The following is a 23658-nucleotide window of genomic DNA, read 5'->3' on the forward strand; positions in this document are numbered from 1 at the left end:
CGGATATGACGCGCGGGAGGGAGCCCGCGCTCCCTGTTGTGCTTCCGGGGTCGCGCGGGGGCGAGGGGGGGAGGATGGCGCGTGCCTGCGGGCGGCACGTGGTGGGGCCGAGAGCGGGCGGGGGCGCGCGGGGGGCGCCGGCCTGAGGGGCGGGGAGCGGGAGCGGTGCTGTGGGGGAGGGGCGCTGTGAGGGGAGGAGAGAGGGGGGCGGGGGGCGCCAGGGGGAGGGGCAGGGGGTGTCAGAGGCGGGGAGAGTTCGGGGGGCGGCAGGAGCCAGGCCCGGGGGGGGAGGGGAGGAGGAGGAAGTGTGGGGGGGGCCCAGGTGCCCCGGCGGTGCCCTGGGAGGGGGGGCTGCGGTGGCGGGGGGGGGGCGATGGGGGTGCCCCCCTGCAGAGCCTCCCTGCGCCTGCTGGCCGGCTGGGCGAGGGGCTGGGGGGCCCCGCTGAGCCGGGGGGCCCCGGCCGGCCCCTGCCGCCGGCACTACAAGAAGGAGGCGCTCCCGGCCCCTGAGGGCCCCGTCCCGCCCGTGACGGTCACCGAGATCCGCCAGTACCTGCGGGCCCAGGGCATCCCTTTCCAGGACGGCTACAGCTGCCTGCACGCCGCCAGCCTCTTCGCCGAGAGCCCCGGGGGGCAGACGCCACCCCAGCCCCCCGGCCGCCACAGCCTCTTCATCGACAAGACCACGGGCAGCTTCGTGTGCACCGCCAGCCTGGCCGAGGGCACCTGGCAGGACTTCCAGGCCTGCGTGGAGCTGAAGCACAAAGGGGTCCCCCGTGCCGGCCTGGAGGAGCTGGGCCGGGCCGACCAGGCCGGGGAGGACGCCCGCCACATCTGGGACCGGGCCCTGCCGCTCTGGGAGCTGCTGGACGAGGAGGAGACACGGGCTGCCAAGGCCGTGTTCGGCATCTCCAAGGTGTCGGACGCCACCCTGAAACGCTTCGGGGTGCGCTACCTGCGGGCTGCCCGCACCCTGGTCTTCCCTTGGTTTAGCCCCGGTGGCACCAGCCTGAAGGGACTGAAGCTGCTGGGGGCCGAGTGCCAGGGGGACACGATACTTTACGTGGAGAACACTCTGCCCCGGCCGAGCACCTATCACAACCTCTTTGGGCTGCCCCTGATCGGCCGCAGAGACACAGAGGTGGTGCTGACTGGCCGGGAACTGGACACCCTGGCGCTCTACCAGGCTACTGGCTTGCCCAGCTTGTCCCTACCCCGGGGGGCCACCTGCCTGCCCCCGGCCCTGCTTCCCTACCTAGAGCAGTTCAAGCGCATCACCCTGTGGCTGGGCGAGGACCTCCGCTCCTGGGAAGCCGCCAAGCTCTTCGCCCGCAAGCTGAACCCCAAGCGCTGCTCCCTGGTGCGACCCGGTGACCGGCAGCCCCGGCCCCTGGAGGCTTTCACCCGTGGCATGAACCTCTCCAAGATCCTCCGCTCCGCCCTGCCTGCCGGGCACAAGTCCATCGTCTCCTTCCGCCAGCTGCGGGACGAGGTGTTCGGGGAGCTGTCCGACGTGGAGCAGGTGGCGGGGGTCAAGTGGGCCCGCTTCCCTGAGCTGAACAAACTCCTCAAGGGCCACCGCAAAGGGGAGCTCACCGTCTTCACAGGTGACTGGCTACAGGTGAAAGGGGGAGGGGGAGTTGAGAGAGTGGGACTTGAGCTCTTCATCCCTCTGTTGCTGGCCTAGTGGGGTGGGGTGGTCTCTCCATTCCTGCAGAGGAGGCCTTGTCACTCCCCTGGTCATTCATAGCACTCCTCTAGCCAGGACTCACTAGCGCTGCAGACTGGTGCGTTCCTATTTAATCCTTTCTTCCCCACCTGGACTTGCTGGCTCATGCTGGTAACGTCATACCCTGTACCATAGCATCTTGCTGTGATGTTACCAAGGGTGCCTTTGATTTCCAGTGAGGAATAAGCAGCAAGCGCAGCCAGACCCTAAAGAAAAAAGAACCTGTTTCTGTACCATTGGCCTTAGAAATAACATTCCCCTTGTTCCTGCCCCCGACTTGAAAATGTCAGGTACCTGCAGAAATTTCTCCAAGGATTTGTGGCCGCAGTGGATCCTGTTGAAGGACATCCAGGTAAACTTGGCCCAGTTTCTTTCCTCCAACCTGCTTTAAGTGATGTGTAAATTCTCTGCGCATCTAGCCTGGCTGTTACTCCAGGCATGGCCGTGAGAGGTCCCACGCTAGTCCCACAGCACTGTTCTCATCTGGAGAACCCTTTTGTGAGGCAGATAGGAAAACTCTGGGCGTACAGCAGCATAACTGAGTGCACAGTCTGGCCGTTCAGCATTAGAGACAGAAAAGGCCTGTTGGGTCTCATCTAATCCTCGACTGGGGCAGGACTGTGCCCTACAGCATGTTCCCCAGTGCTTTCCCCATCCAAGATAAGTGAAGAAGCTCCCAACTGGGGAGGTTCTTCTCTAGTCCAGTGGCCCTCTCTATTAGGAAGAGTTTCCTGATGTTCATATCCTCTGGCTGGCAAAGCAAGAGAGCCCTTCTGCTCTAAACTCCCTTTTAACCCTGTTTCCGTTGAAATAGGCCCGACGGGCAGCGGGAAGACGACCTTTATCAGTGAGTACGCCTTGGACCTCTGCGTGCAAGGGGTGAACACCCTGTGGGGCAGCTTCGAGATTAACAACGTGCGCCTGGCCAAGATCATGCTGACCCAGTTCGCGGTGAGGCGGCTGGAGGAGCAGCTGGACCAGTTCGACGAGTGGGCAGACAAGTTCGAGGACCTGCCGCTCTACTTCATGACCTTCCACGGGCACCAGAACATCAAGTAACGTATCTGCCAGCAGCCCCCCCCTTGCACATCCGCTGTCTTGAGACCTTCACAGCCTGTGCACCGCACTGTGGAGCTGCTGGGGGCACAAGGGGGGTGAAGGGACTTCCCCAGGGTTGCACAAGAACTGCCGGTAGAGTTGGGATTAGAACTAGGCAGTTCTTGGCTCCAAGTCATGTGCTCAGTCCACCGGACCACACCTCCAAGAGGGGTCTGGAGCAGTGGTTCCCAACCTTTTTGGCTCCAGGGCAACAGATACAATTTTTACAGCCCTGAAGGGCCACAGCAGCTGCCCCTCCCACCCCTTCTGCCAGACAGCAGTGAGTTCAGCGCAGAGGCTGCCTCCTCGCTGATCTCCCATCTCCCTGGCTGCAGCAGGGAAACCACACGTCCTGTAGCCCCGTGCGCTCCACCTGGGTCCCCAGGCAGTGGCTCTCTTCTGCAGCCAGGGGGACGGAAAATCAGAGCTCCCCTCCCTCTGGCTCCAGCAGGGACCCCAGCACCTAGGGACTCAGGCAGAGCACTTGGCTGTAGCAGGGAGCACAGCAAGGGGGAGGGAAGCACAGATCTCCTGTCCCCTTGGCTGCAGCAAGGAGCCTGCGCTGGTCTTTTAGCCCTGCAGCAATGTGCTCCACCTGGGTCTTCAGACAGCGGCTCCCTTCTGCAGCCAGCAGGAGGGGAGCCGTGGGCCACTTTTGGCCCCCGGACCACAGGTTGGGAACCACTGCTCTAGAGGGTCCTGTCTTGCTGTGCAGACTGTGATCCAGGGCACTTAGATGGCCAGGATGGAATCACCAAAGCTATTTGGTACCTAATGCCCAGTGTGTGCATGGGGCTTAAAACAGGTCGGAGACCCTGGCCCCAAATGCTTGCTGTCTGTTGTGGGACAGTAGAGGGAGCAGACCCCTGCCTCTGGGGGAAGAGAGCAGCTGCAGCTTTACAGGCAAGAAAGGGTCAGACCTTTGCTTTGGCATCTGACAGTCAAAGGCGACTGGTCAGATTGCGTGCATCTGTGGTGCCCTCCGTCCAAAGCGCCTTGGGCACATCGATTTAGTTAACCACACAGCCCATCCTGTGGGTCGGGGTGCAAACCCTTGGTGTAGCTGGAGGGTGAGGTGGTGACTTGCCCAAGGTCTTGCAGTGAGTCCGTGGCAGAGCTGGGAATGGCTCTTCAGAGTCCCTGTCCTGTGCTTCAACCACAAGCCCTTCTCCAGTCCTTCTCTCATCAGCATCAGTAACCAGCTTCTCTGGTGACTCGTTTACCTGAGGCAGCCTCTTCTGTTTTCCCCGCCAGGGCAGTGATAGACACCATGCTGCATGCTGTGTACATGTATGATATCAGCCACGTCATCATTGACAATCTCCAGTTCATGATGGGCCAGGAGCAGCTCACTGTGGACAGGTAAGCCTCTCCTCCTACTTGGTGCATTCCAGTTGTGCCCTCTCTCTCCGGCTTAGAACCCCCTCGTGCAGTCCTCTCCAGAGGAACCGCTGAACCCTGGTTCTTTAGGCCCCATCTCACTCATTCTTCTCACATTGACCCGTGTATGCAGATAGCCTTCCCTCATCTGGCGGTGCTGCCTGTATAATAAAGACAGTCCCTGCCCCAAAGAGCTTCCAGTCTAAGTAATATGATTTTCGGTATCCATCGATTAAAATTCATTTGAAGAGAGCGGCCCGATGGTGTCCGCAAAGTGAGCCCTGGAGTTTACGCTATTTTCAGGGTTTAGATTTTTGTTGCCAAGTGTTTTCTCAGCTGGAAATTGTATGTGACAAGATGCTCAGGGCAAAAAGAAAAAAAATTGCTTCAGGTGGAGTCGTTTTAGGAAATACCAGGGTGACTCCCTGTCTGGTGTTTGCTTTGTGTGTGGTGCTGCAGTGTTCGAGTTATGGTATAAAACCCGTAATGGATGAAAAACGGTTCATTGGAGGAGGGGATATTTAAATTATTTTATTTTAATGGAATGGTCTCGTGCTTCTCCAGCACCTCCAGGATCTCAAAGAAATTTGCAGATGGAGCAACCTGATACATAGACCGTGCACAGGAGTTAGTTCAACTGCTGCTGAAATGCAGTCTCTTCTGGGGAGTGAGGGGGGAGCTGTCCAACAGAGCACAGCAACACCGGTTAACATTTTAGTGCTGGAAGGGCTCTTACTGGACTGAATCTGCAGGGGGTTATAGGGAGGTAGCATGCATCTGAGTTGGCCTTTGGTCTGGACCGCAGGATTATGGGGTATTTGTGATGCACAAGAGGCGAGCACCTTGGTTTCTAAGGTGCAGCCTTTCTTTGGCGTTTGCCGTTTGCTGCAGCACTCAGAAGCTGCAATCAGGACCCTGTTGTACCGGGCACTGTAAAAACACATAGCAAGAGACAGTCCCTGCCCTGACAAGGTGAGTCCCAAAATAAACTGACATTGACCTTTTTCAAGTATCTGGAACAGGAGCGGTCAGGTCCCCGGTAACCAGTCTCAGTAAGAATGACACAGGACCATGCCCTTCATCTTAGCACCTCAAAACGCTTCCCAAACATCAGTGGCCAGAGCCTCAGCTGATTTAAAAGTGTGCAGCTCCACCTATACCTGTTCCATCCTCTCTCAGTGGGGCAGGGAAGTATTAGTAGAGGGAGAAATTGAAAGAGATTAAGCAACTTGACTGAGGTTGTGCAGGAAGTCTGTGCTAGAGTCAGGAGTAGAGCCATCTGCTGCGCTGATCACTAAATGGCACTCTAGTTGATCATAAGAAGGATGACTTAGTGGATAGGAGACAGCTTAGGACTCCGGTGTTGTGGGTTCAATTCCCGCTCCACCAGAGACTTCCTGGATGACCTTGGGCAAGTCGCTCAGTCTCTGCGCCTCAGTTCCCCATCTGAACAATGGGGACCACAGCTCTGCCCTGCCTCCCAGGGGTATCAGATCCATCAGTGACTCTGCCATGTGCAGATACTGTGGCAATGAGCACCAGGAAGTACCTCGATGGATAATCCTCTGGAAATGAAAGGTGGACGGAACCAGCCTGTATCATCCAAGGGTCGTTTTACTTCCTAATAGTATTTTAAGTCCCCCTCTTTCCTCAGAACTGCGTCTTGCCCTCATTTCGTGCCCCACCGCTGCTGGGAACCAGAGCTGAGGAGCTGTTCTCTCTCTGGCCAGCCGGAGACTTTATGGTAGCCTGCTGCAGTTTACCATCCCCACGTGAAAATGACGCCCTTTGCTCACTCGCTGGATGGAGAGCGGCGTGTTTGATGCCATGCTTCTGGCTCTTCGCCAAGGCCTTGTACCCTGCTGGAGCAGAACTTTTCACTCCCCAGTGTTATGCTCTTGCCTGGGGTGCCATCAGTGTGTATCAACCTAAATCGCCTGACTGCCTCTCTGGGAACGGCTGAGGACAGGCTCGCTGCTTGCAGGGGACTCTTGGACTTCTGGGTAGTCAGCTGGATTGCAGGGAAGCTGATCTCTTTATTCTGCTCTCAGATTTCAGCCCATCCAAAACCCCAGCTTATTCCTGAGGTGGAACAGGATGGGCTTTATTTTGTAAAGAGCTCTGCTTTTTAAAACTGTAGAGAGCATGTCCGTGCCTGTAGGAGGCATTTTTTTGTGCAGAGTTGGTAACACGTTTTTTTTAGGATAATTAGAGTGTGTTGAGTCCAGATATGCTTGTTACCACGCTACGTTTGTGTAAAAAGAGAACAAAGTAACACATGGAAATCACTGAGGAGTAAATCTTTATTTCCTTTTCATTTCAGATTAGCATACTTCATCTGGGTCTTACTGAGCTGCTGGATGTAATTAAAGGGAGCACCAATATGCACAATCTTTTTATTAAGCTATTGAATTTCAGTTTTTATTTGGCAGCAGGGACTAGAAATATTTGAATGTTATATACCCCCAGGAAAGAGCATGTGTACCTGGCTATTATATGTGCAAGCTGATTTAACTGTTAGGAATGCAAGGCGTCATTTGAAAACACCTGTTTTGAAAACAAGTGAAAGTATTGACTATGTGTTAAGTGAACATTTTAATGCACATGTGTTAATGTTGTACTATATCAGGAAACTCTGGTTCTTGACCATGGCAGTTTGAATCTACTTCCTATTAGGTCTCTTCTTATGACATATCTGCTTATTTAATGGTACCATCCTAAGTGTCAGGGACATTGACACAACCTTGTTCCAGTTCTCTGTTTGCAAACTCCTGTACAAACAAGCCACCCTGTCCTGCACCTGCCTCACTGACTTCTGCACCCTCTTGTGCTGCCACAGAATATTACCTCCATGTTGTCTGCTGGTATTGGTGGCAGTGACATGAGCTGTGGCACCAGACCTCCACTCTCCTGCTTCCAGCCCATTGTATTTGGCAGAGGAAGTATTGGATATGGGCAGTGGGCCTGCCTCCAGACAAGTGCCTAGTAATGAGTTCTCTGTATGTGGAAGAAAAGAGCATCCTTCGTTGGGGGGAAGAGCTTCTGATGCCCACAAATGTGTGAACAAAGGGGCGCATGAGTCGTCGGTGCCAGACACCTCACAAACAAACACTTCCCCACCTGAGTCCAGATCACCCTTTCCGAGGTGTGTGAAAAGCTGACCAAGTTACTGAGAAACTTCCTATGCAGTCTTCTTACAGTGGCCAGCAATAAAGGAACTAGTATCACAACGAGGCAGGGCATGAAATGGAAGCAGAGTTTTCAGAACGGTGGGTCCATAGTGTCTTTTCTCACAAATGGCAGGAATAGGAAACTGCTTTGGTTCCTTTCATGTGCCAGCATTCAGCCAGAGCTGCCTACGTGTCATTCTGTTGTAGTGAGCCAGCGAAAAGCTGAATATTCCTGCCTGCTACAACCGCACTGTCACAGTAAACCATTCTGGCGTCTGCTGTTTTTTTATGTGCACACAGCTGATTGGTATCGAGTGCCATGCTTCAGCCTCATCCTGAAAGCCACCAGCCAGAATGATGATTTTATCATGTGGTGATGGTGTCATTAGTTGCTCAGATAAAAATGCTGCAAAGTCCTCCTTATCTTCTGGAAGTACATTTAAATTTCATCCAGTTACTTGGAAGAGGCACACATCTGCCTTCCACCACTCTTCAGATGGGTCTTGTACTTCTTGAGCGTTTTTGCCTTGTTTCACCCTTAATAGATTCCTTGTCCTACCTGTCAAACACAACATCTAGTCTGTGGAAGTCTGCTCCATAGTATGTACTGTTTTTACAAATGTATCTGCAAGGTTTCCAAATATTTTGACTCCAGGCAGCTTTCCCCTGGCTTAGACAAGTCTTCTCCCAACGGGGTACTGTTGGTGGGAACTGGACGTTAGCTGTCAGTACGTCACCCAGTATTGCTTTTGTGCCTGTTCTTAGACGGCCACTTGTCTATGCTAATGCCAAAGAGACAGGCATTAACTCATGTTTCAAAATTTGTTGCAGATTCACTGTCCTGCCGGCTTCATGGGCTGTGATTAGTTGCTGGAGCATATTTCTCTTTGCCTTCGTGATTAAGACCTTCCCTTTGACTTCTTTCCCTGCCACACATAGCATGGAAAAAGTTGGAACGTTATTTTTCGGCAATGGATCATGACGGCGTACACATCCAGGCTCCCCCTCTTGCGCCATAAGCTGTTTCTCCCCAAAACTGGCCAGTTGCAATCGTCCTAGATCTTTGCATTCAACAGTGTGTCTTGTGGGACTTCATTGTGTCTTGTGTTGCAGTATTTTGCAATGAAGCGGGAGGTTCCTCCTAAGAGAAAATCTTGAAGCCTTGACGCGTTTGTAAGAGTGCTCCCTCATCTTCATCGTCACGTTTCTCCCTTGCCTTTCTTGACTCGTTGTGAATAAGTTGGTCATCCAAGCCCAAGTGGATGCCCATGGCTCTGGTGTCTGCTGCAATATGGGCTCCCGGGTTGTAAGACAAGGCCCATCTGCTGAGGGCTGAGCGAGTCTTGGTGATGTCTACAATTCCACCTCCTTTCTTCCCTGTGCCGTTAAACCACGCTTGGCTCTGATCAGGGCCCGCTTAACTGAACTGCTGGCATCTCCTGACAACAAGAGAATCCCTTGAGCACTTCACCTGGTAGCTGGTGCATTCCTGCGATGTACATGGCACCCCACCTTGCATAGTTTGTGTGGTCATGATCCCATGAAGAACAGCAGAGTACATTTGAAGGTGAAGAGATGCAGCTCCCAATTTCCTTCTCTCTGGGCACAGTTGAGCATGATCAGGTTTTGGTGGCAGTACATGGAAATGATGGCCCTACTGAAGTTCACACTATCTTTACCTGTGCTGTTTACTGATGTGGAGGTGAGATCTCAAAACCTTTGTGAAGTACGAACTGACATGAGCTCACCATAAAAATGTACAGATATCCTCTTCAAGTTCTTGATCACATGCTGCTATATGGTCCAAGAGGGGTGGAAGAAACAGGCACCGCTGTGCTTGAAATACCCATTTGTGGGCCCACATCGCCCTGGCGTATGTCTTCCCATTCATAGCGTGTTCTGCAGAGTTTGGTCTAAGAACTTCCCTTTCAGTCCAGGCATCTGTTAGCCCTGAAGCCTGTGTGTGCTGACCCGTACATTTTTGGAAGTTTATTGAGACGTGAAGATCTCCTAAATGCAAGCCACTCACTGTACTCTGGCGTGGCCCGTTTTAGTTCCATCAATTTATAGTAGCGACCTTCATCAGCAGAACCACTTACTGCTGCCCCAGCACTGATGACCCGTTTGCATCTCTGTTGAATGGGGCTGAGGGTGTCTCGCCCGCGGGCAGGGACTTGAATGATTGATTGGCAAATATCCAGTGCTCGTTATTTCTGGTTCTGTTGTCATGTGCAGTTGGTTGAAATGTGTCCACCTTGAGTTCTCATTTTGATGTTTAACGCTAAAGGCCGTATCAGAAGCTCTTTCCTGCATTGCAGCATTGCAGTTTTCTTCACATTCAGAGTGCCGCTCTTTGCAAACACGGCCCTGGAATATACTGGCTTAGGTTTCCCATTTCTCCTATTGGCTGGTGTGATGGTGTCTCTGGCATCAGGAACAATGAGTGTGCTGCTGTTCTCTGGCTTTAGATCAGTCAGCATCAGATCGGGGCAGATTCTCTCTGCCATGCAGCGATGTGGGTTGCATGGCGTGTGCATTTGTCATTCAGGAAAGATCATTTTTGTTGGCTGCGTAGTGAACAGATTTCCTAGGAACCAGGTTGGGAGGAGTAGGAGCACCATTCTCAGCGTCCATAGTTCATAGGGCTTTCTCCACTAGGGCTTTGTCCGTCTTGGAGACTCCTTGGTAACTCATGCAGTGGCTACCTTATGGCCTCTGACTCCTCCGACTGATGCAGGAGTGTGGAATTTCAATACCAGCTTCCTGTGCGAAACGGCGGTAATGATTCCAAACCGCAGATGGCTCTGGAACCTGGCCTTGATTGGTTGCAGGCTGACGCTAATTCTGACGGCTAAGCGTTGCTGGGTCAGTAATTTCACAGCTTCACTCCTTTTCATCACAGACCCCACCACTGGGATGTAGCGAGGCAGGTGGTTCTGACCCTCAGCGCCGGCGAAGTCACATACTGCAGCTAAAAGAACACTCGTGTGACCAGACACAGCCTCCTTCATCTCTTCATTCCTTTTGGAAGTCGTTCCAGAGATGAGCCTCTGTTTGTGAAGCACTTCTTGACAAGAGATGCAGCATCTCCGGTCCGTAGGTTTCACGGAACTAGACTACTTTGTATTGCAGACACTGGTGTCTTGATGGGGATCACTACAGCTTGCCACAGCTTGGTACATCCATTGCAGATCTCCTTGCTTTCCGTAACCTCTGGATTTTGCCTTTGTATTGAGCATGGCAACTTCTGTGCCACACGACTGATGCTGTCTGATCTGAATGAGAAATGGACACGATTCTGTTCGTGGCCTCTCTGTGTTTCTCATCTTCCATCTTCTTTCTGTGGGCTGCCTGTGCAGTCCTTGTTCACCTGCTTCACTCACATCTTCACTACTTGATTCTTGGTGAATAATCCCAGAGACCAGGAAACCAGGGTGGCTGTCTTGAGACTTCCTTCCAGTTCCATGGTTTACTACAACTGTAACCAATATGAGTGTCCGCACGTAGCTTATGAAGAGAGGCTGAGGGAACTGGGCTTGTTTAGTCTGCAGAAGAGAAGAGTGAGGGGGGATTTGATATCAGCCTTTAACTACCTGAAGGGGGTTCCAGGGAGGATGGAGCTAGGCTGTTCTCAGTGGTAGTTGATGACAGAACGAGGAGCAATGGTCTCAAGTTGCAGTGGGGGAGGATATTAGGAATATCCTAGGTTGGATGTTAGGAAAAACTTTTTCCCTAGGAGGGTGGTGAAGCACTGGAATGGGTTACCTGGGGAGGTGGTGGAATCTCCATCCTTGGAGGTTTAAGGCCTAGCTTGACAAAGTCCTGGCTGGGATGATATAGTCAGGGTTGGTCCTGCTTTGAGCAGGGGGTTGGACTAGATACCTTCTGAGGGCCCTTCCATCCCTAATCTATGATTTTAAACCACCATGTCATCTAACTACTGTTGCTTTCTCTATTTGTAAAAAATACCATCACCATCACTTCCGTGTTAATTCTACCCTAACTACAAAGCATTATGTACTACAAAGCAAATGCTAAGCATGCAAGAAAATGATTTCACATATTACAGGAAAAATAACTTCTGTTATGAATAACCTGTTTCTAATATTAAGGTCTATGGATGAATGAATATTATAAAGAATTGAATACTTAGGGTGCAGTAGGTGTCAGAACCACGATGTGCGTCTTCTCAAGTCTGCTCTTAATAGACATAATTCTTTTTCAGTCAGACAGTGTGACAAGTTCATGCACAGGCTAGTGGTATCTCAGACCTTTCTGGGGAATTTTAGCGGCCATATTCATTTGCAAGTTTGAGGGTTTAAACATCAAAATTCAGCTTGGTAACAGTCACTTTCAAAATCAGCAGGTTCAAATTATGTTAGAAAAAATTGGCACCAGCTTTTAACAAAGAGTGCATCTCGACCCCTTCTAAGGACGGGCTGAGATTTCTCTCTAGGCTAAAGGTCTGTTTGTCGGAGCAGGAATCTGGTGATCAGGACTCCTGGGTAATGATTCCACCATACTGGCTGTGTGAATGTCACTCCCCTTCTCCCAGCTTCCATATCCTCGTATGTTAAGCGGAGATGATGATCCTCTTAACCCCCTGCCCCTGTGGAACCGTAGATGTGCAGTGTGTCTGAGCACCTCATAATCATCAGCGTATTTATCCTCACAGCACCCCTATGATGCAGGGCAGGGCTGTTATTTCCATTTCATAGATGGGGAATCGAAGCACAGAGAGGTTAAGTGACATGCCCAAGGTCACGCATTCTGTGGCAGAGCAAGGATTCAAATCCAGCTCTCCCAAGTCCTAGGTTAGCACCTCAATCATTAGACCATCCTTCTCTCAGCTTGACCTTTCACTCTTTATGCAAGAGGCTCGTTGTCTGCATGTTGAAAGCATTTCCTGGAGCGTCCCACCTGTGCCGCGAGCAGCCTCTCTTTCTTACCACCCCATTGCCGTCTTGCCGTTCCAGGCTTGCTGTCCAAGACTACATTGTTGGTGCCTTCCGGAAGTTTGCCACGGACAACGGTTGTCACGTGACCCTGGTCATCCACCCTCGGAAAGAGGATGAAGAACGAGAGCTTCAGACGGCCTCAATATTTGGGTCTGCGAAGGTGAGTGGCTGTTGGGAATTACCCAGGCGTGGGTCTGCTCAGGGCTGTGTCAGCAGCTGGCCGGCAGTCTCAGAGCTGCACCTAACGTGCGTAGAACGGCGCAATTTACAGTTGCCCTTCCCAAAAGAGATGGTGGCCCATGGGGACTCCATCTCCCAGAATGCACTGTTCTGTTGTGATGAGCAGGCAGTGGTGGCCTTGTGTGTGGCTTTGTATGTGATAGCAATGAGCTCAGGCACATGTGGGGCTGTTCCCTACAGCAGAGTCATGGTGAGCACTGGGAGAGGGTCTGTGACAATGTCAGGTCTCAGCCCGGAAAGGAGCGGGTTTCTTGTAAATTGGGAGTATCATAGAATCGTAGAAGATGAGGGTTGGACGGGACCTCAGGAGGTATCTAGTCCAACTGCCTGTTCATAGCAGGACTAACCTCAGCTAAACCATCCCAGCCAGGGCTTTGTCAAGCCGCAGCTTAAAAACCTCTAAAGATGGAGATTCCCCCACCTCCCTAGGTAACCCATCCCAGTGCTTCAGCACCCGCCTAGGGAAAAACTCTTTTCTAATATCCAACCTAGTACCTCCCCCACTGCAACTTGAGACCATTGCTCCTTGTTCTGTCATCTGCCACCACCGAGAACAGCCTAGCCCCATCCTCCCTGGAACCCCCTTTCAGGTAGTTAAAGGCTGCTATCAAATCCCCCCTCATTCTTCTCTTCTGCAGACTAAACAAGCCCAGTTCCCTCAGCCTCTCCTCATAAGTCATGTGCTCCAGCCCCCTAAAACTGAACTGGCTTAGGCGGTTCCAGGATTGTCATTTTCCCATAGCATCTGGAACCTGAGGAGTTCTCCCTCCTCCTTGGCTCAGCCACCCATGGGTGAAACTTCCAGCTGGGTTTGCTCTGCCAGCTGTGTGCAAGCGCTCTGTCCCTTGGAGAGCAGGGCAGGTGGGAACTCCTCTTCAGGGAATGAAATAAGAGTTAACAGAGGGCAGTCCGCTAGGGCATGCTCTGGTGAAGGAGGGGCAGTGAGGCAGCTAAGCGCTTGGGGAAGGGAGCACACTTTTGAGGTCTGGATTAAACCGGATTCTTTATTTGTCTTTCTCGTTGATGCTTAACTGGTATTTGTTGTTACACCCTGAGCGCTGTAGCTATGCCCATCTATCCCCTGGTGTAGACGCAGTTGGTTGACGGAAGAATTCTTCCCTCCACATAGCTCCTGCTGCTCAGAGAGGGGTGTTAAACTACGTCGATGGAAAATCCATCGCTGTAGGAAGCATCCGCACTGCGCCGTAGTTGTGCCACTCTCGCGCCCGCAGTGTAGACGTGTCCCTAGTGGGCTGCATTTGGATTCTGTGGCTGTGTGTGTGGACGACCCTCCCTTAGCCTGTATTGGTCTCGTTCGGTCAGCTGGGAGCACGCAGTCTCTTAAGGGGGGTGTGAGTGTGTGAAGGAGAGTCCCAACATAGAGCGGGGTGTCAGGGCCTCGACGGGCTGTGAAAGGCTTGGAGCTCGTCTGCGAGCCACAGTCATACATCTCCGTTCAGTGGCCTTAAATGGAGAGACCTGAGCGTGGTTCAGAGGCCGTGGTCAGACCCATCCTGGCCAGCCTTCATTAAACACCTGCTGACGTGCTGGCGGCCCTCAAGGAAGCGGGGCTGTCATTTCCCTCTCGAGGATCCAGGCCGGTTTTATCTCCTCCCATCGGATGAAGTGTCGGGTTCGCAGAAGGCTCTGTCTCTTGGGGACATTGGTGCCTTGTTGTCCCTGGTGCCAGAATGCCTGAGTGCTGTAGTCATCCAAAGAGCCGTAGGATCCTAGAACAGTGATCGGTGTTTCAGAACGGTGCCAGAGAGCCTGGCTGGCCCAGTCCCCCTCCTGACCGGCACTGGTTTGTTGTGAGTGGACCAAACTGCTGGGTGTGGGCAGAGCCTGGTCACTCTTCTGGCGCTAGGCTTGTTCCCAGCCTTAGACCCTTTCTCTGCCCCCTTTTGTGGGACGGGAGACTCTGCTGTCCTGAAAAGTTCCAGAGGATTAGTCTGTACACAGCAAAAACAACGAGCGTCCTGTAGCACTTTAAAGACTAACACATTTAATTTCTGCAGGCATGAGCTTTCGTGGGCTGCAACCCACTTTGTCAGATGCAAGAAATAGAAATCACAGATTGGAGGTATATATATACAGCCAAGGGTAAGGAACAACAATGGGGAGGGTAGGTGTTAGCAAAGTCCATTCAGTTAGAGTAGATGAGGCCTATTCACAACCATTGATTAGAAGGTGAGAATGTGTGAACAGTGACAATTACTTCTTGTAATGACAGAACCATTCCAAGTCCCTGTTCAGACCCAGTCTGATTGTCTGGTTTGCAGATCAGTTCCAGCTCTGCAGTTTCTCGCTGAAGTCTGTTTTTGAAGTTTTTTGTAGAAGTATGGCAACTTTCAAGTCAGCTATAGCGTGTCCTGGGAGATTGAAGTGCTCTCCTACTGGTTTATGGATGTTACCATTTTTTATGTCTGATTTGTGTCCATTTATTCTTTTGCGCAGTGACAGTCCGGTTTGGCCAAAGTCCATGGCAGAGGGGCATTGCTGGCACATGATGGCATATGTTACATTAGTAGATGTGCAGGTGAATGAGCTCCTGATGGTGTGGCTGATGTGGTTAGGACCTGTGATGGCGTCACTAGAGTCGATGTGCGAGCAGAGCTGGCAACGGGGTTTGTTGCCGGGATAGGTTCCTGGGTTAGTGTTCTTGTTGTATGGTGTACGGTTGCAGGTGAGTATTTGCTTCAGGTTGGGGGCTGTCTGTAAGCAAGGATAGGCCTGCCTCCCACGGCTTGAGCGAGTGAGGGATCATCTGCTAGGATAGGTTGTAGATCCTTAATGATGTGTTGGAGAGATTTTAGCTGGGGGTTGTAGGTGATGGCCAGTGGTGTTCTGTTGTTTTCTTTGTTGGCTCTGTCCTGTGGTAGGTGACTTCTGGGTACCCGTCTAGCTCTGTCAATTTGTTTCTTCACCTCTCCAGGTGGGTATTGTAGTTTTAAGAATGTTTTATGGAGATCCTGTAGGTGTTTGTCTCTGTCTGAGGGATCGGAGCAAATCCGGTTGTATCTTAGGGCTTGGCTGTAGACAATGGATCGTGTAATGTGTCCAGGGTGGAAGCTGGAGGCATGAAGGTATGTATTGCAGTCAGTTGGTTTTCGGTACAGGGTGGTATTAATGTGACCATCCCTTACTTGTATTGTAGTGTCCAGGAAGTTGATTTCTTGTGTGGACTGGCTGGACTTCTAGTTTAACCCCTTCAGGGACAGCGTGGCAGGAAGGCAAGGAGCACAGGCTTGGCCAAGGGCTTCTCCAGTCACTAGAGTGACAGGTCATTGCAAAACAGCAGCTGTCCTGAGGCAGCCCTCCCTCCCTGCCACCCCCCTCCGCACACTCACTCCTCTGAATCTGGTCCATATTTCAGCCTGGGCAGAGCCTCTCCTGCCTTCTCTCTCTCCAGCCTGGTCTTGCATGTGGCCGTGGTCTCTGCCTAGGCTGCCCCCTCCACAGAGGCCCCCTCCCGCAGTCTCTGACCCTTTTGCCATGTGCCCAGGCCGAGACACTCCAGCCCTTGCCCCTAGCTAGGCTTCTACATAGAGAGTTCATTGTTCCGTGGGGTCGGGCCAGCAGAGCAAAGCTGACCTCCCTAGATTGCTCTGGGATGGCTTCCCATTCTTAGTCCTCTCCAAACCAGGCACTTGTGTGGGATGCAGCACAACAGGCTGCCCTTGGCAAAGTCAGGCAGCCTTCACCACAGAACAAACCGGGAGACAGGGTACAAAACCGGGAGTCAGAATGTGACACAGATCCGGCCCGCTCTCCGTTTGGTCATTACAGATGCCAACACGCTTTCCCCATACGTCAGTGGTGAATTCCAGTCGAGGGAGTCGCGTTCTGCCTACCTTCCCCTGCAGTTTTAATTGGCTGTGGAGTTCTTCCCTTCCTGTCCTATAGTCTTGCTGGGCGCTTTTATATGCGTGTTCCACCCCAGAAGTGGTTGCCTTTCAGAAGTGCATGAGGCATTTATGTTTACAGAAACACACAGGCACTGTCTGAAGTGCTCTGGGTTCCCTTGGTCTGACAGGTGTGTGTCCAAGTCAGGTACCTCTCTCTCCATGTCCTTCTCTCTGTCTCTCACATCCAGGCCAGCCAGGAGGCTGATAATGTGCTGATCCTTCAGGACAGGAAGCTGGTGACGGGGCCGGGGAAGCGGTACCTGCAGGTGTCCAAGAACCGGTTTGATGGGGACGTGGGGGTCTTCCCCCTGGAGTTCTGCAAAGCTTCCCTCACCTTCTCCACCCCCCTCAAGGGGAAGGCCAGGCTGAAGAAGGTGAAAGACGACAACGGCGCGCCACCCAAAAAGGCTCCGGCAGGAGGCAGCGGGGCCTCTAAGAAGCAGTGACCCAGCCATGGGATGGGCTGCTCTGGCCCAGTTGCTTCCCTGGGGCACTCCTCCGCCAATGTTCATGGCACGCGTCCCTTCAGCCCTGAGGGAAAAGGAGCCAGTGCCCAGTGCAAGGGGCAGAGGAGATGGGGACATGGCTTCATGGCAGCTCCAGCGCGAACGCCACGGCCGGGCTCCGTCGGGGCAGCTATAACCTGACTCTCCAAGCGACGGGATTCTGCCTCTGCTGCTGCCTATTTGGTCTGGCCAGGCCTGGCTTTGTTGCAGGCTTCTCTCCCCTCCGTGGGAGACCTCGGTCGGATTGCCTTTGGGGAGGAGGAATTGCACAGCTGCCACTGCGTTAACGCTCAGACCATGAGCTATAAATGGGATTTGGCTTAGAGCCGGCCAGCGGACCAAGACGCCCTGGCTGATTGAAGGAGAGATTCATACAGGCTGAGGTGCAGGGGGAGTCCTGTGTTTTGCATCCCCGTCCGTTCACTGAGCACGGGTCCCTGTCTGTCTGTCCCTGGGGAGCCGTGTGTCCGGACGCTGGGCTGGAGAAACTGAGTTGGTGGAGCCTTCGGGCTGGATGTGCATTTGCCAGATCCTCTCTCCTTGCTTTTGTCCTTGGTGTATTTCAGCAAATGTGGGTAAATCCTGGTTCCCAGGCTCTGGCGCCAGGCGGGGCACTGGCGTGTTTAAAAACTCCAGTGGCCCCGTGTGTGATTTCCCTGTTTGCGAGTGGAATAACTGCTCACAGGGGCATGCAGCGGGCCAGTGCATGGATCCTTCACCTCCATGGAGCTGGACTCCTAGCCAGGCGTGGGCCGCAAGCCAGTATGGGTTTGCCAGGGCTTCGTCACTCAGTGCCCACTGCACATCTTGTCTGTGTCATAAAATTGCTTCTGAATTAGCTCCTGTTGCCCCAGGAGACCCGCCCTTCACTCCAGGACCAGTCTGGAGGGGCATCGGCAGAACAGGGCAGGTCCCAGGGCTAGGCTAGCAGGGGGCTATGGTCAGGATTTAGAGGCACCGGCAGAGCTGGGGGGGGAGGCGCTGTATGTTCTGAGTGAGGTAGGTGCATAGCCAAAGCTGTGTGGGTTGAGGGGTACCCGGCTGCAGTCAGCACTGTCTCAGGAATCCCCCACTTCCACAAGCACGGGGAGAAGGCAGTGGGGGGAGCAAAGAGCCCAGTGACTTGGGGGCTGATGGCAGAGAAGCAGGAATGATGCCATTGATGACACTTGCTCCTGTCTGGTGCCATTAAGGCAGACGTCCCCCCATGGCATGTGGTGCTGTAATTACATCAGCCCTGCTTTGTTAGCATGTGAGTGGAGATTGTGAAACCCCTTTACGGCAGGACAGAAGCCTGGGAGGCCCTAACACGGTGACTACAGGGTCAGACATTTGTCACACCTGGCGCCTGCAGGCTGCACCTGCTTCGTGTATACAGTTACATTAAAATAGCAACAGGCCCAAACCAGCAAGGTCCTGAGTACCTTCTGCTGCCAGTGACTGCAGCAGGCAGAGCTTCCAAACTCCCCTTGTTACAGGAGTCGCTTCGATTTGAATCATCCCACTGTCCGGGGGAGAACGTGCCAGTTTGAATACACCAGCAGTAAAACCCCAGTGGTTCAGCTCCGCCCTCGCCCTGCAGCTCTTCCCCGCTGCAGCGTAAGGCGCTTGGGTGAAAGGGTCCGTCTCGTCTTGTGCCCTGCACATCTGCTGCAGAACGGAAACACCCCTGCCCCTTCCTGTCTGCAGCTGGGTTCTGAAATTTCAGTCCTCTCTGCCCTAAAGTCACTGGGTTTGCTTGAAGGTCAAATAATGCTGCTTGTGTCTGAGTTGGATCCCAGGGTGGGGCACTGTGAAGGAAATGGAGGCCCCAAATGCACCAGGGAGGGGAAATTTCTGAAGGGGTTTTATAAACCGCGAGATTAGAAGCCTTTTGGGCTCTTCGGAGGACAGTTTGGATTTATTCCCTCCTTCCCCAGGATTTGGAACCCAAACATTGCAGGCTCGTGCTGGTCCGTGGGAACCGGACCCTGAGTCGGACAGGTCTTTCTTTCCCTGTCTCAGCTCAGTGAAGCGCAGAAGATAAAGGGAATCAGTTGGGGAAAGTAATTTAGGGTTTTATAAAGCCCTCTGGTTAGGCATGGTTGGCTTCTACTGTGACGGTGATTATGGAATGGTTTGTCGAGGTCTCCCTCAGAGTCCCTGCTCCCAGTCCGGCCGCCTGTAATCCCACGAGAAACGACCTGCTGCGTAGGAAGGCAGACTCTTGGGGGAAGTGGTTTTCAAACCACGTCGAATGATGAATGCTGCGATTTGGGGTTTCCTGGCACGGGGAGGGAAAACCTCCGCAGCAATCGACTCTGCAATAATTTTATACGCACGGGGGTGTGACCACCTTGATCGGATATTTCGTCTGCAGTTTGTCATTTGATTAAAAACAAAGGCGACTTTTCAGTGCTGCTGTGTTCTTGCTGTGTCCACCAGGTGTCAGTCTGCGTTAGACTTTAGTCTCTTTCGTTTCAAAGGGAAAACTGGATGGAACTTTCTTTCCTCAAATTCCCATGCTCAGGCGCAGTTCCTCTGTGTCTTGATTTTACGCTGAGCTCAGAAATTTCCATTCCTGAGGCTATGGCTGCTGGCTGAGCCAGTGCTGTTGGCGTGGGTTTGCTTTACAACAGCCGCCCTTTTGAAATTCACACAGACTGTGGGGTCCCACTGCTCCGGGTGGGTAGCACGTGACTCCGCCGACATGGAACAGGTAATATACAGCAAGAGTAAAGGTGCTGAAGAGAAATCCAAAAACAGCCCCAGAATACCACCGCTGGAAGGGTGATCATCAGAATCTGCTGAGTACATTGTTAGTCGACCGCTCCTGTACAGACATGCTCCATCAAGCCTCCGGCTGTCAAAGAGAAAGGAATCCTGGATGATAAACACCCGACTCTCAATTACTTCTGAGGGCAAGGGAGTGCATCGCGTGCTGTCAGGGAACCATCGGCGTGGGAATTCGAGAGGTGTAGCCCTCTAAATCCCTAGTAAGACTCCAGAGGGAGGAGAATAACAAGAGTCTCTCCAGGGCACTTGGGCTGGCGTGGGGCATGTGGGGGGTTAGATGCTTAACGAGCGTATTGCAGGCAGGTGCACAGTTATGCCAGTGCCCAAGTCTGGGATCAGTGACGGTGCCAGGAGCGGGCCCATGCGATCGGAGGTCTGGCACCAGCGCAGTGGTGAAGGAGGAGGGTTGCATGGAATTTCCTAAATGTCACCCTGAATAGCCCAGTCCCACACATCCGCACCGGCACTTGCCCTGGGGGGAAGAGACGGATTCTGCTAGAGGGTCTGTGCTCTGACCTATTCTTCCCTTTAGTTTGAGAGCTCTGCCCCCAGGTGGGTGGAGTTATGGGACTCCTCCCACAAGGGGTGGAGTTACAAACTTCCTCCTCATTTAAAGGGACATTCCTCCCGTTTCACCACCTTGATGCCTGCATTGCAGGGCGAGCACGGAGCGTTCACCGCGCTGGGAGGTCTGAAAGGGCTCCGGTGCTTTGCTTGGCTGGGCCGGGGCAGGCTTGGCTCAACGCAGTCAAGGGGCTGGGAAGCTGCTGAGAGCTCCAGGTGCCTGGCACAGCTGCCCTGATTATCGAGGGGGGATGGGTAAGTGGGCTCATGGCAGCATTTGGCAGCTGCTCCTTCTCTGCGACCTGTTGTGACTTTCCCTGGCCGGAGCCGGGGGCTGTGGCCGCTTTGCAGGGCAGGGCCCGGGTGGTCCTGTGTCCTGGGCCCGTAGGGTGAATGGTGACCTCGGCCGGAGGCAGGAGCTGCTGCACCAGCTCTGCTCAGGCCGGCGGGGGGACAGCGCTGTGGTCGTCCCGGAGAGCGGGGGGTGGGGGGAGAACCCTGCAATGTGAGGTCAGTGCATGCAGGGCCGGGACCATAGAGGGGGGGAGATTGGGCCCCTTCGCTCCTGTTCCCTTGTGCTGCCCCCTTGGCTCCCCCTGGGATAATCCCTGCCCATCTTTGGCTAGCCCAGCTCCCCACCCCGGCTCGCCCCCTCGCTTACGACAACTGTCCCTGAGTTCGTTCCCACGCGCTGTGCGTTTCCACCTGCCCGGCTGCAGCCCATGGGCTCCATGGTGCCCCCTGGTGGCAATGGACCCCGTGGGATGAGCGCCAGCTAGCAGGCCGCTCTGGCGGGGAAGCCTGAGTTTCCGATGAGACTCTCTGCTCCAGGAAGGGTGCTGCCTTTTCTTAGCTCTCTGAAGGACAGGGAGGCTCTGGGAGCAGGTTTTATTAATTAGCCTTCGGCGGCGCTGGGATAAAGTGAGGATGGGCATTGCCTGCTGGGAGCCGTGGGCTGGAGGCGAGTGGGAATGGGGGAGGGGGCCGTCCACAAGCTCTGCTGGGCCTCTGCTGGGGCTGATCGGACTGAATCAGCACGCTGGAGCCGACGGTGGGGTAGGGGCGTCCCTCATCCAAACGTGGCCAGGGTTTGAATGGTGCAATGGGCAGCATCCGATTCGAACACACACGCAGCCCCGCACCCTCCAACTGCAGGCGTGCCCCAGGCCTGGGCTCTGGTCGGGATTCTGCAACGGCTCCATCTCTGGTGCCATGAGCTTTGTCACCACGATGGAAGCAGAGGCTGTCCCAGCCCTAAGCGGCTCTGAAAGCGATTTTCAATCACCCTTGCTGTTACCTGTGCACTCGAGGACACCCCATCTTTACCCCAGTCCGTAGGGCTCGAGGCATCACCCGGTTAAGGCACCCCCCCACCCTTCCCAATCTGTAGGGCTCCGGGGAAAGGCACCTACCCTAACCCAATTCACACTCAGGGTCGCCCATTCCCAGGCCGTAGGGCTCCGGGCATAACCTGGTTAATTGGAGTGCCCCCTCTACCCCAATTCGTAGGGCTCCGGGTGTAATTCTCTGTGGGTTTGCAGCATCTTTTTCCAGTGAAGGAGCCTTACACGATAATATCCTTATTCTCCATGTATTAACCATCACCAAAACAGGATACACACGCTCACCGCTCCCAATAAGGCAGACAAATGTCTCCTGGTGGCCAATCAGGATTGGCTCATCTGGGGCCTGCGGCTTCTGTAAATGCAGTTGGCCGGGTGTGGAGGTCAGGCAGCTCTGATTCTTGGGCTGCGTCCTGGAGTTAGGTTCCAAAGAATTTCCTTTTGGACCTCGGTTTATGTCGTTAAAACTTGGGTCCTGCTTAGCTGTGCCTTCACCAATGGTTTTAAACGAAAGTACTACAAAACACCAATCCTAGCCCAGTCCCAAACGGTTCTTTAACCAATCATGTCCCATTCCACCTTCGCTGATTTAAATATTGCACACTGAGTTGTGCAACGGACAGAAACAACCAAAGAATCAGACAGAAATCATTCAGATAAACAATAGAGAAGTGGGGGCCGTAAAGTCATTAAGAAGGGCAGGTTTTACAAGCACAGCTGCTAATGATTCCTTGACAGGCATTTTCTTTACACATCTTAAGTGCTGTGTCTTTAGCTGGTGCTGGTAGGTACTATTCGGACAGTAGCACTTTCTCAACAGCCCGTTATTACATGGTCTGGATGTAATTTCAGGAATGTGAAGATGTGACCACATGCTTCTTAGCTTACAGCTGCTGTCTCTCCTAATATGGCCGCTGCTGCGTAGCCAAAAAAAAACCAAGGCCTCAGACCTTCCATGGCGGGGCGATAACGTCCGTTTCTCCAACACATTTCACCCCAAAGTGCTTTACTTTGATCTAGCATGTGTAGCTAAGGGAAGAAACCGCTTCTTCCGCGAATGAAATGCAGCCACTTCTGGGGTGGAGCCTGACAGCCATTTAACACAGGGGAGCCATGCTGTGCAGCAGTTCAGGATGAATCCTGTATGTGACTGAAACAGCTGGGGGAATAGAGGGAGGCAGACTGCACTGACCCACGCTGGGGTCTGACGGACACCCACGGATACCAGCCGATCTTTCACAGCCACAGGCGGCCAGGGCCTGCAGCTGCTCCTTCTGGACTGTCATTAAGACCAAGCTGGTTTTTCATGCAGTCCGTCAGTTACTCCTGCCAGGACTCCTCGCAGAGTTAAAGCGTCTCTCTAGCGGCGGCCGCTGTGAAGACGCTTGGAGGGAACGAGTGCTGGTGGGCTGGGAAAGGACACCTCCCCTGAGCAGGCTCTTCTCGGTGCACAGCCGGGCACCCTGCCTGCCAGATTGATATTGCACGAGTCCAACAGCAGCCTGGCCGTGTCTCCTGCACACGCCGGGTGGAGCTCAGCCGACCTGCCCTGCCCTGCCCGCACAGCTCTCTGCCCTGGGATGACCCTGGTTCAGTGAAACGCTCTCACGCAATGGGCTGGGACGCACCAGAGTGAAATGCCAGGGGAAGAGCGTGTACCGTGTTGTAACCATGTTGGTCCCGGTATGTTCGAGACACAAGGTGGGGGAGGTCATCTCTTGTATCCGGCCGACTTCTGTTAGGAAGAGAGAAAGCTTTCACGCCCCACTGATCTCTTCTTCAGGGCTGGGAAACGTACTCAGAGTGTCCGAGGTGACTGGATTGCTTAGCAGAAGTAGCTAACACATATTCAATGGACCATTTGAGGTGAAGAGGCCCATTAAACCCCCTCCAGTGGGAAGAAAAAAAACCCAGGGCCAGGGGTTAAGTTTTTGGATTGCAGGTTGGCATAAATCCCGTGTCTCTGGTCAGTCCATGATTGTAAACT

The 23658-nt window shown here is 53.4% G+C and overlaps 1 protein-coding gene across 4 annotated transcripts; it reads left to right on the plus strand.

Moving 5' to 3' along the window:
• The first annotated feature begins 372 nt into the window (after positions 1-372).
• TWNK (twinkle mtDNA helicase) lies at positions 373-19383 on the plus strand. Of its 4 annotated transcripts, XR_010917821.1 has the most exons (6): positions 373-1607; positions 2544-2784; positions 4082-4189; positions 12354-12495; positions 14594-14678; positions 16672-16808. XR_010917821.1 is itself a non-coding variant. In XM_067537157.1 (5 exons), the coding sequence occupies exons 1-5, from the start codon at positions 374-376 to the stop codon at positions 16927-16929; spliced, it is 1983 nt and encodes a 660-aa protein (XP_067393258.1). In that variant the 5' UTR covers position 373; the 3' UTR covers positions 16930-19383. The 4 variants fall into 4 exon arrangements, 3 of the variants coding, with proteins under 3 accessions (XP_067393258.1, XP_067393261.1, XP_067393260.1); XM_067537157.1 differs by lacking the exon at positions 14594-14678 and having other exon boundaries at positions 16672-19383; XM_067537160.1 differs by lacking the exons at positions 12354-12495; positions 14594-14678 and having other exon boundaries at positions 16672-16843.
• The last annotated feature ends 4275 nt before the right edge of the window (positions 19384-23658 follow it).

The sequence above is a fragment of the Emydura macquarii genome, unplaced genomic scaffold (assembly GCF_026122565.2).
Source record: "Emydura macquarii macquarii isolate MOO-44397 ecotype Brisbane River unplaced genomic scaffold, CSIRO-AGI_Emac_v2 contig_3692, whole genome shotgun sequence".
NCBI lineage: Eukaryota > Metazoa > Chordata > Testudines > Chelidae > Emydura > Emydura macquarii.